The sequence below is a fragment of the Corvus brachyrhynchos genome, unplaced genomic scaffold (genome assembly GCF_000691975.1).
Source record: "Corvus brachyrhynchos isolate BGI_N302 unplaced genomic scaffold, ASM69197v1 scaffold27, whole genome shotgun sequence".
In the NCBI taxonomy this organism is placed as follows: Eukaryota; Metazoa; Chordata; class Aves; order Passeriformes; family Corvidae; genus Corvus; species Corvus brachyrhynchos.
In genome coordinates, this window is record NW_008239139.1 from 98,125 (window position 1) to 113,069 (window position 14,945).

The 14,945-nt window shown below is 37.3% G+C and overlaps 2 protein-coding genes across 6 annotated transcripts in view; both read left to right on the top strand.

Annotated features, from left to right (window-relative positions):
• GNPTAB (N-acetylglucosamine-1-phosphate transferase alpha and beta subunits) overlaps window positions 1–12,990 on the top strand; it is a 36,871-nt gene extending 23,881 nt beyond the window's left edge. The window contains exons 13-21 of one of the 3 annotated variants that reach the window (XM_008638097.2): window positions 816–1,015; window positions 1,280–1,499; window positions 2,537–2,650; window positions 4,912–4,997; window positions 5,880–5,978; window positions 8,815–8,982; window positions 10,544–10,634; window positions 11,226–11,283; window positions 11,783–12,990. In XM_008638097.2, coding sequence (XP_008636319.1) covers window positions 816–1,015; window positions 1,280–1,499; window positions 2,537–2,650; window positions 4,912–4,997; window positions 5,880–5,978; window positions 8,815–8,982; window positions 10,544–10,634; window positions 11,226–11,273 — 1,026 coding nt within the window. In that variant the 3' untranslated portion in view covers window positions 11,274–11,283; window positions 11,783–12,990. Of the gene's footprint in view, window positions 1–815; window positions 1,016–1,279; window positions 1,500–2,536; window positions 2,651–4,898; window positions 5,003–5,879; window positions 5,979–8,814; window positions 8,983–10,543; window positions 10,635–11,225; window positions 11,284–11,782 lie in introns of those variants that run through there. The other 2 variants (XR_001863877.1, XM_017739981.1) reach the window with 2 other exon arrangements.
• A 105-nt stretch (window positions 12,991–13,095) lies between these two features.
• The window catches only part of SYCP3 (synaptonemal complex protein 3), a 9,720-nt gene continuing 7,870 nt past the window's right edge, over window positions 13,096–14,945 (top strand). For all 3 annotated transcript variants that reach the window (XM_008638098.2, XM_017739986.1, XM_017739984.1), the window contains exons 1-2: window positions 13,096–13,452; window positions 14,940–14,945. The gene's annotated coding sequence lies outside the window, so the exon portion shown is untranslated. The remainder of the gene's footprint in view (window positions 13,453–14,939) is intronic.

Genomic DNA, 14,945 nt, shown 5'->3' on the forward strand with positions numbered 1-14,945 from the left:
GTTGTGTGTTGTCACAATGCTATTGTTCAGACATATATAGCACTATAACAGAAAGCTTAAATTTTGTTTTTGTTGCATTTATGCAAGTATGGATTCAGTTTGTGTTTAAAGAATGCAGAAAATAGGTATAATGATAAATACTTAAATTCTAAAAGTTACGCTGAAAGTCTCCAAAGAAACTGCATATCTAGACTGTATCAAGAAAATGTCTAGGAAATTTCCTCTGCTTCCAGCCAAAGCATTTTGGCAGTTTTAAAAACCTCTAGAAGAGAAGAGACTGTGCTTCAGTTGGTAGCAGCTGCTTTGCCCTATACTATACTAAACTATACCTATACTATACCTATGCCCTGTACTATACCTATACTTTCCTCATACTATGTTTTTAAGACTATCCCTCTCTGTTCATCTGAGATGGAATTTTGCAGAAGGAATCTTTATTTTCATAGGATTTCAGTTTATCAAATATGGATGAATAACCTGCAAAAAAGGGGCAATATTACAAATAAATCTGATGACAAATAAAGACCTTAGTGTGTTGGAGGTGTCAGAGCACAAGTGTTAAGGAAGTCTTTTATAGAGTAGTTTTCCTCAAAGCATAAAAGCTTTAAGGAAAATCTTACCTTTTATCTTTTTTTTTTTTTTTTTTTCCTAAGAAAGAACTAAGGAATAGGAAGAAAAATATTTAAAAATTCTCTTCCCATTTTCAGATATGGAAAGAGTTGGCATCTGGCTAAAATGTCATTTTACCTGTGTGTCTAGTGTTTTCTGACTTTTTCAGTAATATAAACTTGATTTATGCCTGTCCTGCTCTTTAGGAAGAAGAGTCATTACTCAAACAAATGTCGTATTTTACTGAAGGTAAACATTTTGGAAGGCAGCTGAAAGATACATTTGCTGATTCCCTTCGATATGTAAATAAGCTTTTAAACAGCAAGTTTGGATTTACATCTCGTAAAGTCCCCGCTCATATGCCTCACATGATTGACCGTACTGTTATGCAAGAGCTCCAGGATATGTGAGTGTTTTTGTTTGGAATAAGGTTAATCTGTGGGAAATTCTACCTTTCTGTTGCTTTGCTGTAGCCATTTCCAGTGTGTTAATGGCTACTCATTAAAATTATGTTTTGGAAAAGGAAATAAGAAATTTATTACAACATGGTAGTTGTGATACAATGAGACTTTTGAGGCCCTTTCAAAATTTTAGATAAGAATTTATTTTTAGGTAAGGAATGTTTTCTTCAAGAAATTAGAGTGCTGACTTTGTTTTCATTCTTATCTAGGTTTCCTGAGGAGTTTGACAAGACATCATTTCACAAAGTGCGTCACTCTGAAGATATGCAGTTCGCTTTTTCATATTTCTACTATCTTATGAGTGCAGTTCAGCCACTGAACATTTCTCAGATTTTTGATGAGGTTGATACAGACCAGTCAGGCATCTTGTCTGACCGAGAGATTCGCACGTTGGCCACGAGGATCCACGAGCTACCATTAAGTTTGCAGGTATTACCGACTTAACTTTCATAACAACTTCAGTTTTAAAGTCCAAGATGGTTAAAATAAAGTGAGTCAAATTTTTATCCTTGCTTGTAGCATCAGGAACATTTGGCAATTTTTAAATATTACCTGAAGAATATAGCATTGTGTTCTACTTATCATTGTTTGTTCTGTGGAGTCCACAATTAAATGGAGTTCTAGCAGCATCAGAAAAATGGCTCACTGGTGTCTGAGTTCAAATAAGCAGTGTGAGTTGGTCAAAAAAAATGGTCACTGTCAAGAGTTGGATCCTGCTGTGCTTACTGTATTTTCTGCATGTAGTAAAAGACAGTTCTTGCCCTGAGGAACTTGTGGCCTAAAGAAAGAATTGAGAAAAAGGATAGCAAGGAAGTCATACTAATAAATAGTATGATCATATACAAAGACTCATGCTTCTGTTCTTCTAGGAACCTGATAAACAGAGATATGGTCTTTGTAGGACTTGCAGTCTTAAACATACAGGTAGAGAACAAAGTGTACTGGTTTTGCTGTACAAGAGCAGAAATGGCACAAACCAATGAAACAATTTGTTCGTGACACAGGGCACAAAATCGTTGGTGTAGTCAGAGCACAGCCCTACTTTAGTGTGTTCCTGGCCTGTACCTTAATCAGAAAATCTTCCTGTCCTTGCAGTTCACTCTTTTGGGTTTTTTTGCTTAATTTGGAGTTTAATATGCCAGTGTTGATTTGGGAACTCTGTACTGTCCTGGCATTAGTAAAGGTGTGTTTTTAATTTTAAATGAAAATGTCATTAAGTCATAATTTATCTGGTCTCAATTCAACTCTGTACTGAGCATTCCCTTTACTTCATGTGTATAGGGAGTCCCACTGACTTAGTTACTGAAATGGGGTCTGCTGAATATTAAGTCTTCTTTTGTGGACAGTAGCATGGAAATTTGTTATGTAGGTAACACTAAACATGATTGTGCACCCTGGGTTTTTAGAACTATGTCAGTGAGAAAACAGGATTTAAAATGTTTTTTCTTCCCCTTTCTTTCTGTTAGGATTTGACAGGTCTAGAACAAATGCTAATAAATTGCTCCAAAGCTCTTCCTGCCAACATCACTCAGATCTATGTTATTCCTCCAACTCAGGAAGCGTATTATGATCCAAATCTGGTAAGAAACATTAATCTTAAAAGATGCTTATTTTCTTTCCTGAGTATGTATTTACTTTAAAAGCTGGTTTGATTTCTAGAAGGAAAGCATTTACAAAAATTACTACTTGTGTGTACACGAAGTAAGTGTTATAAAATGAAAATTTTACAGGCTGCTTCCTAACTCACAAACCCTTAGTTTTCCTTAAAAGCAGAGAAAAGCTGAGATTTAGAATGTTAGTATAATTGGGATTTAAAAAGTCATCCTTGTTAAGAAAATTTACTGTTGTAAACCAAAAAGACAGTAAGCCCAGTACCTCTCTGACTAGAACCTCCTGATAAGTCTTTATCTGAATTATAACCCATGTATTCTAAAAAAAAAACCCAAAATCCAAAAACCCACCAAACTACCAGATGGACGCCTCTAGAATTCGAAGGCTTCAGCCTGTTATTTTGATATCCAAAGCCGGGCTGACAGGAATCTCATGAAGTTCACTCAGGAGAAGTACAAAATCCTGCACCTAGGAAGGAAAGCCCATGCAGCAGTGTTATGCTGGGGGCTGCCCAGCTGGGAAGCAGCTTGGCAGGAAGGGACCTGGGGATCCTGGAGGGCACCAAATGGGACATGAGCCAGCAGTGTGCCCTTTCCATATAGAAGGATGATGGTATCCTGGGTTGCATTACACAGTGTTGCCAGCAGATCAAGAAAAACGGACCCTTCCTTTCTGCTCAGCACTGGTAAGGCCACACCTGGAGTGGTGCTTCCAGTTCCAGGCTCCTTGGTATTGAGGGACATGTGGACATAGCCCTGAGCAACTGTGACCAGGTAGCCCTGCATGAGCAGGGAAGTTGGACTACTTGAGCTCCTAAGATTCCTTCCAACCTTACCCAGTCTGTGATTCTGTCAACATTGAGGTCTTAGGACTAAATGTTCTTTAGTGATTTAAGTTCTAAATTTCTATTTTAGGGGTTAAATCCTCATCAAAACCTGCTGGACTTTATATCTGATACTAATACCTAAATTGCTTTTACAATGATAATATAATTCCTGCATCAACCAATGCATTTGAATAAAATGTGTGGAAGTACTTTGCAAAATGATTTTTTGCAACTCATTTTTTTACAGTTTCAAATCAATACATTATTAAGGCAAAAATAATTTTGATGAGTATAGATCATGAACTTTCATGTAGTAGAAGACGCTATGAATCCCCAACATATGCAAATCACAGTACAGAGATCTGCAAAATGTGTGTAGATAAATGTATATGAACACTGACTTTTTTTCCTTTTTTTCTTCCCTCTAGATATTTATCCTACCTTATATTCTTACCAGGTTATGTTATAAAGTTTTAAGTACTAAATATATATAATTATTTGTAATAATTAGATAATTAAATATTTCCCCCTAATTCTGAATTACAGAAAAATTTTATATAAAGCCGTTCCGTCAGCATAATTTGAAGGACTGGAAGTGTGGATTTGAGAGTCCTGTACGGTCTGAGGACCTTTCATGCAGTTCAGCCTTATGTTATTTCTCCTCTTTTTTTTTGCTTTCAAGTTATTCTGAAAAACTTTGTGAAGTAAAAAACTTTCAAGAATAGTAGTAATTAAAGGATGGCTGCCATTAATGTATTTTAAGATGGGTTAAAAATAAGTCTCAGTGGCTGGGAACAATTTAAATTACTTTAAACTTTTTGGAGAGTTAGTAAAATATTACTAATCTAAGCAGTAATGCCTAATGTACTAATCATTAGTACATTAGTCATTGCAAATAGCAGCAAAATAGCGTTTGTGGTGAGCACAGAGTTAAGTTTTATATCTATTGTCTGCAACAGCTATATTTCTTGGAATTAACCTACCTACCATGGAAATACTCCTTGAAAACAGGGCTTTTGTTTGCCGGAATTGTTTCAACATTTGTATCAGCTGTTGTGCAGTTTGCCTGGCCAGTTTTACTGGTGGCCTTTATCAGAGGAATATCAGACAGCTGTCAAGTGAGTTAGAATTTTTGAATATTGTACTGAGAATGAAGTTGCAATGTTTTTGCCAGAAGATAATCTGTATTATTCATATATTGTTTGTAGAATAGGAAATTGTGATGTTATGTACCAGTATTGTTTTGGTTTTTCCCTCAACAGTTGAAAACTATTGCTTTTGATTCCAGGAGAGTAAAGTATATGCAGGCCTTCCTAGCTATAATACGAGTTCTCTTACAAAGTACACCTTCATAACAAACTGTAATTTTCAGTAACCTATAATCTAAACAGTGTTTTCTTCCAGCCTCCAGTAACCAAAAGCCTAGTGACTAATTGCAAACCTGTGACCGACAGGATTCGTAAAGCTTACAAGGACAAAAACAAGTACAGGTATGTTGTGGCAGTCCTGTGAAAAGAGATGCTTAGTGTTGTAAAGCCATAAGAGGAAGGATAAATACACACATAACCCAAGATTGCATGTGTGTGCTAACAAATCTTAGCTCAACCAACTTTAACAGAGGAACTAAAGAAATGTACTGTTTTTAATTTATGTACATCTCATTGTGCAGAGTGATGTGGGTTTTTTCATAGTTTATTTAGTAGACTAAATATTTCTGTGTTACTTGTGTCATCTTGGGCCATTTCCTAATTTGTGTTGTACAACAGTAAGCCAGAGTATGTTTGGATGGCTAGAGAGTGAGTGCAGTTCAAGCAGCATATAAAGGAGGGAAGAGCTAGTCCTAGAAGTTGTAAATCTTTCTGTAAATGCATTCTTTCTTCTACTGAAGCTTAAAAAAAGAAAAGAACAGAAAAAGCATTTTAGTCTTAACCACCTCGTACCTTTCCTGCAAGATGGAGAAGTGACAGTGGCATGAGTTTTATAAATGGAGGAGGTTTTCAGGTGAGATTTGAAGAAGGCTTCAGGGTGCTTTCTTACATTTGTCACCTTACTTATCCTAACATAAGTGTGGTACTTACCACTACTAAGGCTGTTAACCTGGGGTCAAATGCACATATTTTATATGCTTTCTCTTAGAATTCAGATCTATGATTTATAGGTGGTTACTAATAAATCTGCAGAAAAGTGGTTCTGTGCAAGAGCATTAGCTGAAAAATTTAAATGTCTTGATAAACAGCAAATGGCAAATTCTAATGAAGGTTTGGCCAGTCAGATTAGAAATGTTGCTGAATAATGTTGAATACAAGATTGATATTTATTGAACCAGACTTTAGGCTGTTTTATTAATGTATAAATACTATTTTAACAACAAGGTTTGAAATCATGGGAGAAGAGGAAATCGCCTTCAAAATGATTCGCACAAATGTTTCTCATGTAGTTGGTCAGCTGGATGACATACGAAAAAATCCCAGGTATCCTGTTTTGTGATTTGTGTGAAGTTGTGAGATGGTTTCAATTTTCTGGTTTGATTCTTTAAACTTTTTTTGTATTTAAAAGATAATTTATTGTCATGTGTTTCTAAACTGTATATTATAGGGTAAGACCAATTTGAACCAAAAGTATTTCTGATATTTTCTGTTTGACTGAAGCTGACTCCTCTTTCTGTTATGCCAGGGGCTATCTCAATAATTTGTTACATTTTTATTTATCTAAAATCTTTGAAAACTTAGAAACTTAAGCTATTTTTGAAGCTTTCATTTTTGCCGTTCTAGAGGGCATACAGTTTATATTGCAGGCAATTTTACTTTAAAGGAAGAACTTTTTGACCTGCTTTGTGCAGGTATTTTATACTAGGAGTTAGGTGTGGATTATTTTGTTATGAAATCAGTTTTATGTATTCATTGTGCTTTCATGCTCTTTCACAACATGGAAAGAATCTTGCTTCTGTCTTCAGAAAACCAGTTTTCTGCCAGTTTAATGAGTTTGGCTGCAAGAAGAGGTCTGACAAGTGTCAAAAGGTAGAGCAAGGAGGAAAGTAGAACCAGGTACCTTGGGCCAGGGAAAGTGAAACCTCCTCTTTTGGTCACAAAAAGCTGTTGGGTAATCTCAGCTGCCTGTAAAGCTGTAGCATAATTTGTATTTGTAGTTAAAGAGTAGATATCCACTTTCCTCTCAACACTGTACTACTTTTGCTAGGTTATTTATTCAGAAAGGGAAATGCTAGTCTTGAGACATTTTACAGCTGCTGAAGGTGGTTTGTATCTATTGCTGTTCCTTTCAAAGAGTGCCTTCTGGCCACGTAACTCCTGCATTCCAGTTGCCACAATGATCCATTTTAAAAGAAAAGTAGGCAGTACTTTAGCCTATCCTGCTGCTTCCTTTTCCTTCTCTGTTTCTTTGTCTGCTGGCTATGAGTTGGTTCTTTTTAAAGGTAGGGGTGATTTCAAGTCTTGTGAGGCTCAGAGGCCTGAGTAACAGAAGTTTCTCACCTTCATGAAGTTCATGAAGTGAGACTGAGTTGATTGCCCGGGCTGTATTCCTGCAAAGTGCAGTACTGTAGTCATATCTTGTTAACAAAGGAGAGCTGGCGCAGTTATGTAGGCATGCCATTTCCTTCTCTTTGCCATGTTTTCCTTGCATACAAACCAGTAATTATGACCAGTCCCTAAAAGCAGGTTTTTAGTGCCTGTCTTGGAATGAACTAAAAGTGTCATTCAGTTACTATCTCCCAAAAACGTTTGGTTTGCACCCTTAAGGCAAAGTGAGCATTAATCATCTAGGCATTAACTGTGGAGTGTCCAGAGGAATGTCATGTTTAGTTTCTTTTGGATGAATTTAAAGTCTTTCCATTACAAATGTGCTAATATCCTCATCAATCCCATACTTTGTTTTGGTTTGCTGTGTGCAACAACCTCTCAGTCTGTAAGCTGCATCTCTTTTTGATGAAACTAAAACACAGATATACACTCTAGGAGTACAGCTGCATTCCCAGGGCTAATGAGCTGCCAGTCCAGGGAACAAGGTCAGAGACAGTCCAGAGTGAGCTCCCGAAATGCTTATAGTGTAGCCATGATTGCCATAACCAACTGCTTTGCCTAGTATTACTTGATACAGGAGATACAGCCTGCTCGTTTTTGGAGAGGCATATTTTTCTTCTCGGATGTAGCAATTTGAATGACTGTTTATCCTCTGCACATAATTATCTTGAGCAAGCTTATCGATTAGGCTAGATACAGTATGTTGCCATTCAGTGGTAATTCCCTGTGTGGGCTGATATACAAGCTCCAGAGTTCTGCTTATTTCCAGATTCCTGTAGGAAGTCTGAACTTTGCTCTTTGAAATAACACACCATACTACAGAGAATACAGCTGACCAGAACTGCTTATTTACAAAGGTTAGCAGTGACAAGGCATATGTCACCAGATATGATTTCTGCCGCTAGGGAAAATGTAGGGTTCTTGTATCCCACAATATAAATAAAGCACATAACACATGCCCAAATGTGGGAAGGGGAATTTTTGTTGTCAAGCACCAGGTCAGAGTGTCCAGGGGTACATAGCAGTCTAGCACACTAGCTGCTGCTTTAGTTACAATTATTTGCAGTACCCTAGTTGCATGTTTCTCATGTGAGGAATAGCACTCTGCAAGAGGCATTATTGTGAGCATGCTTATTTGGTCACAGTGATTTCCATGTAAATTCTATTCAAATTGTTGTTGTTTGCATTTTGGTTGATTATGTAAGTCCAGCTTTGGGTCTGTGATTTGAGGTATGTCTTGTCCAATTTATATAATGTTCTCAGTAATCCAAAGCCTAGGGACCAAGCTTTGCCCTCTCTTATACAATCTTCAATTTGATTGATTTGATTGATTTTTCTCTAAAGTATGCAGCATGCACACTATAATATTAATAATTTAGTATGTTTCCCTCCTACAGTGGAGCTCACTTTGTTATTTAAGATACTTTACTCATGATAATTCAAAACTGTAAGAATCCTTACGCAGATTGCAATTCTCTGTTCAGTGGGCTCTGGGATGGTGCACACTCTAGTGCCCATTAGATGGCAGCATTATATAACTAAAGATGTGGCCTGTCACTGGATTCCTCTGAGGTTTTGACTTGCTCTCAACCCTAGTGCTCTTAGAACTAAAATAAAATTAATTTAAAATAATGCAACAATAAAAAAAATCTGCTTTTAAAAGGATATGGTTTCAATTTTGTTCTAAAGGATTATGTTTGTGTGATTGGTTTGGCAATACCTTTGCCACATTATCAAGGAAATATTCTAACAATGTCATCTTGTTTTCTAGAAAATTTGTTTGCCTAAATGACAATATTGATCACAATCATAAGGATGCACAAACAGTGAAAGCGGTGCTTAGGGATTTCTATGAGTCAATGTTTCCCATACCTTCCCAATTTGAACTGCCAAGAGAATATCGGAATCGTTTCCTTCACATGCATGAACTCCAAGAATGGTATGTTCCACACGTTCTTTTCAAGTTACTTTACTGCAATAATATTTAATTACCTAAGATATTGGTAACACGCTGGTTTTCCCCCACTATTGTCATGAAAGAGTTAACAGTGAAAATAGTATGGTAAGATTTGAATGGACTAAAATCTGAGGTCTGCAGGATTGAGGTTTTTCAAGTGCTTAAATAGTCATTAACATTTTATCCATTGGTCCTAACCTACTGCAAACAAAAGTTGTTGGTTTGTTCCTTTGTTTGGGTTTTTAAAAAATAAATCAGGAATTCTGGCTTTCTTTAAATGTAAAAAAAACCCCAAACCATTGTTACATTTCTCACTAAGTGATTTTTTTAAAATCTGTCATATAGCAATAACCATCTGGATAATAATCAGAAAAGATTAATTTTCTTAATTTTGTGTGTCTCACTTTTTAATAATATGTGAATTTTTTGTGTGTGTTTATCTCTTGCCATTTTGTAAATAACAGCTTAAGAAATTGGAGTAGTTGACTTGAGAAGACAAGCAAAACGTTGACAAATACAGTAACAAAAATTACACAAGACTAATATAAGCAAACCTCAGCAAATCATGAGAAATAGCTGTTAATAAGAAAATAGAAAATATTAGAGGAACTGTAGAAGGAATCAGCAGGATCGTAGGGGTGACTGTAGTGCTACAAGCCCTGCTGTAGTAGTGGCAGAGGGAGCATGGGGCAAACCCATTTCAGCAGTTAGCTTTAGAAATTTGTGCTGGAGGAGTAGACACAGTGTTGGCTCTTTTTGAGACCTTCCATCAAGACTTTTTGTAGCTTCAAAAACATGCTTTATTTGGACTTGTTTGTAGCCAAAGATGATTCTACCAGGATGGGTTAAGGCATGCCAAATTGCTGGTGGAAATCAAAGTATTTTCATAATCACAGGACAGCCCAGGATGGCAGGGACCTCACAAAGATCATTTGGTCCAACGTTTCATGGAAAAAGGTGCCTAGATGAGACTGTCTCCTGCCAGCTCTCAAGTGTCCTGGCTACAGGACTGTAGCACATAAGGGAATTGCAGTTTGGTCAAAAAGGACATACGCAGTGTGACTCTCTCCTTCCCCACTTGTGACTGCAAAACCATAGTTTCCACAAACAGATGTGGCACTTGGGGACGTAGTTTAGGTGTGGACTTGGCAGTGTTAGCTTAACAGTTTTAGACTCAATCTTCAAGGTCTTTTCTAATCTAAACAATTCTGTGATCTAGCACCCTGAGCAGTCATATCTTGGAAACTTCCAGTGGTGCAGACTCTACCATGTTTCTGGGGAGACTGCTCCAGTAAATGATGGTTTTGACTGTAAAAAAATTTTCTTATATCAAGATGAAACCTCTCCCAGTCCAACTTGTAGCTGTTGCCCCGTGTCCTCTCTATGTGGCTCTTTGTGAAGAGAGAGCCTACGTCCTCTTTTTAGTCAACCTTTAAGAACCTGAAAGAACTTTCTTTGCATGTTCCGTGGAAACTCTTAAAGTCTAAATATTTGCATTTGTGAATATGAAGCTGTTTTTCTGTTTCCTTCTTTCTTTGTCCAGGAGGGCATATAGAGACAAGCTCAAATTCTGGACCCACTGTGTTCTAGTAACACTTATTGTGTTTACAGTCATCTCATTTTTTGCTGAACAGGTAAAGTTAATGTCTTCTTATCAAATCTGTATAACACTTAACAGATTGTGGAATCTTCAGGGTAACATTGGATGGATTTTTTAAATAGGTTTTGAAGAGTAGCTAGGATTCTTCCTTCATAAAAGTAGTAAAGATGTTACATGACTGATTATTAGGTTGCTTTAATTTTTAAGTCACCATGTTGAGATTCCTTGAAAAGAGAGTCATATGGGGAGAAGGAGAGTGGCACCTTCTCAGATGCCTTGTGACAGTAAGGTCCATCACCAGTGTGCTGAATTTGGATGCTGAAATTCAGTAATGGTTTTTGAAATTCTTGGTCTGTTAACATACATGCTGGTAGAAGTGTATAGTAAGTTAAGAGGAAGGAAACGTAGTCCAGAAAGGAATCTTAAGTTACTTAAAGGCCTTATCAAAATCTCTTCTCTTAAGTAATTGCAAAGACTCCTACTGAATTCAAAAGGTTTTGAATCTGACTCAAGGGGAAAAAAACCTTCCACTTCTGCAAGCTTAAAATCGCTTTCTTGAACGTGATTAGTCCTGCTAAACTCAGAGGGAGTCAATGGAACAAATCATATGGGTAATTCTTTGCAGGTTGGGGCCTTAAGTAACACTTTCCGTGGTCTGATGAAGAGGGTGTAATTCTTGAAAGGTTGGCTTTTGATTTTTTTTTTTTTTCTCACCTGTAACTTTTGCATGACTTTTTCCCTTAATTTTCAGCCTTTTGTATATATTAGAAAACTCCATTAGTAACTTGGTTTTGGAAGGGGATACCCAGCTTAGTGGTACAGTTAGGAATATAAATACCATTTTATGATGCCAGCTTTGTGCTGGTCTTTTAAAAATAGAATGTAGCTCGGTGCTAATTTAAATGCACAAATAACCTTTAAAATAATCAGAATGAAGGCATGGTGTATTTTTCACTTTCTGCTTGTATTCTGATTATTGAGATGTCTAGTGGAAATGTGCATATCTAATAGATGAATTGGAGTAGAAAATGCCTTTCTTGTGCAATGACAAAAGAAAAAGTACAGTATTGAGTATTTACCATGGGTGGTACAGATTTGATAGTTTCTAGGATGAAAACCTGACCAGCTGTGGACCTTTAGCCCAGCAGAGGACTACATATTGTATTTTTTTTCTCTCCTCAGCTAATTGCACTTAAACGAAAGATTTTTCCAAGGAGAAGGATTCAAAAAGAAGTTGGTCATGAACGAATCAAAGTGTAGAAGAGCTTTATTTTGGAGATCAGTCTACCTCAAGCTGTGATTAAGCATTTTAAATGTCTCTTTCATAAGTGTCTTTTCTGGTTTGCTATTTAACTACACTGATATGAAGAAAAAAAAAATCATGCACCTACATTAGAATCTCTGCAGTACTCTTGATGATATAAAAGCTGCTGGAACTGTGGCAATGCAAAATAACAACAACAACAAATTGCAGGACACCTGTACATAGGCAGTTTTCAACAGAGCTTACTTCACAACTCTTAGTTCACGGCCATGTTATCCTTTTTTATAAAAAGGGTTACCTAAACAAATGTAACTGCATTTCTTGCAGTGGATGTTGCCAACTAGATAAAATGTTGGAAGGAAAAGTTGTTTGGGATCAGCTTAAGAAGTCCTTAATCTTGCATTCCAAAGCATTTTGCAAATTTCTGTCGTTGCTGCTTTTTTTAGCCCTCTGGGGGAAAATTGAGAATTATGTAACTTGTCATTTAAATTTAGTATACATTTATAGATGTTGACATTCTTTAAAGCACAGTGACAATTCATTTCCCTATTTGTAGTGTATAATTGGGATTTGAAAGAAAGGTATGCTACAAAAAAATTACACAGTAACAACATCTAATGGTTTATTTGAAAGATGTTTTCTATCTGGTGTTATTATAGTCCAAAGAATACTCAAAGAAATGGTGTTATTTCCTGGCTTGATTACAAAGACGGTTGTAATAAATGAAAATGATCAAGGTAAAATATTTTATAAGCATTTTAAATAAAAAAGCAAAAGTGCCTATATATGAATGGGTAACAAATTGTTTCAAAGTAGAAAAGTATGGGGAGCAGTGTTTCAGTTCATAAAACAATATTTTTACTGACAGACAAAGCTGTGGTGTTTCTCAATTTAACAGGGTTGGGCCCTGTATTTTGCTGAGATATCAGAGTAGTGTGGTTTTATGTGGGAAAGGGTACTGAATCTTTTCAAGCAGAAATTTTTTGTGGTGTATCTTCACTTAATTGTATTAGCAGTATTCAGAAAGCATTACTTTTTGTAACCGGATGATGTACAAAATATATGTGGATATGTATTGTAAGATACTTGGCTTGCTTTGAAATTAACTAAAATGTGATGAAAGTTTTGTGTGTCGTTTCTGCTTCAAAGTCAAAGCTCACACATTTTGGTAACTCAGCCAGGAATCTGTATGAATCTTTACGTCAAAAGTTTGTATTTTTTCCTTTAAAAACCTTCCAGCTGTAATGATTTAATACGAATGTGAAGCCTGGATCGGTTCTCAAAGTGGAATGAAGCTTTTGAGCACCGCGAGGCTCTGCAGGCGCTGCCCGGCCCGGCCCCGCTCCTGAGGGCGGCAGCGCCGCGGTCCCGCCCTTTCCCGGCGGCGGGAGGCGTTGAGGCGGCACCGCGCCCTGTCCCGCCCGGGGAGCCGCGGGAGGAGCGTGAGGGCTGCCAGGGGCCCCGGGGCTCTGGGCCAGCGGCGTTCCCTCTGCTGCAACAGGAGGGTGTGAGGTGCCCTGCCCCTGCCGCCCGTGCGTCCCCTCAGGGTGAGGCGGCTGAGGGCACAAGTCTCCCTTGCTGCTCTGAGGTGGGTCCCCACGGTGAAAAGCCCCACACAGGACACAGGAAATCCACACAACTATGGGCTTGTTTCGTATCTTTTTGGGGCAGGGGAAAAAAAAAAAAAAAAGAAGGTGAGTTTCTCTAAAAATCACTTAAAATACACAGCTGTGGATTGAAGACACTCAGATTGCCTAAACAGGTACCTACACGGGATGGGTGAGGGCTGCGTGGGCTTGTGAGGTGGCAGGATTGTTTTACACCTGGGTGAGGAGGACTGAGCAGTTCTACTTTGTAAACTGATTTTTAGTACAAAGAAAAGTGTCTGTATGTCAAATAAAATATATGCTTACAGTTCAAAGTTGAAGTGCTTTGGCAGCACAGGGACAGGCACTCTCCCTCCTTTACATCACGTTCTCAACAGTCAGAGTAGTCAAAAAGCAGATTAAATCTTGACAATTTTCTCTCATTTGAGGATAATTCTAATGCAAGGGCTTTTGATTTTCCAGTCAATAAAGACACCTGTTTTTCAAGACACTTGCAAAGTCTAAAAATCTTCATGCTACATAGAGAAGCATCAACCTCAGAAAAAGCTGGGTATTAAAAAGCACTGTTGCTTCCTTAGTGTAGTGTGGCCATGTTTACAGATCCATGGAATCTGGGATTAAAAATAAAATTTCACAACTATTGAAAAATAAAATTAAAAAAACCCCAGAAACAGGAAACCTGAGGTGTGTGAGAGAGTTGTTAATGTTGGGGGGACTTTGTAGCCCTTGAAATTCAAAAGATCTTTAATGGAGTTCTCAATTTCTGTGTGTGAACTTAATTTTCAGGTCTGTCTGTGCCCTGGCTAGTGGAAAACATACTGATATTTCTAGCTGTGTTGAATTGTGTCCAGAATGAGAGGTTTACTAAAGTAAATAAATGAATATTTTTTTAAGAGGGTAGTGTATGTGTGAAATGTTTACCAATGTAGAAATGGCATTACTTACATTACAGAATGCAGAGGTGTAATAGCTATAAAGAAAGATAAATCAGAACCTGGAAGTTGCCCAAGACTTTTAAAAATGGCATAAGCATATGTATATTTGTCTCTACACTGTGGGATGGCTTGTAGAATCACATTGCTCTCTATGGTTTATCGTTTCTCTATTTTGGACAGTAGAATATTGGCATAGTATAGCTTTTGGGGAATGCAGTACTGGATATGACAAAATGTATAATAAACCTTATAGACGCTAAGCTGGCAGACATCTTAAGACAATGGATAACTTATATTTTTTTTCCAGCAGAATCAAGTATGTTCCTAATAGCCCTGGCATTTTTTTAGCATGTTCTTAAAAGCATTGCTGATGGGTAATGCTGTGGAGTACCTCAAAACTAAACTAGTTTGACTGCTTGCAGGTGCAGACTTTTAAAGAGATACCCATAACAGGTCCATGTAAGCGTGAAAACATACTTATTTTCAATTTATTGTGGGGGAAGTTATGTGACAAATACAATATTTTGTTTCAGTAGGGA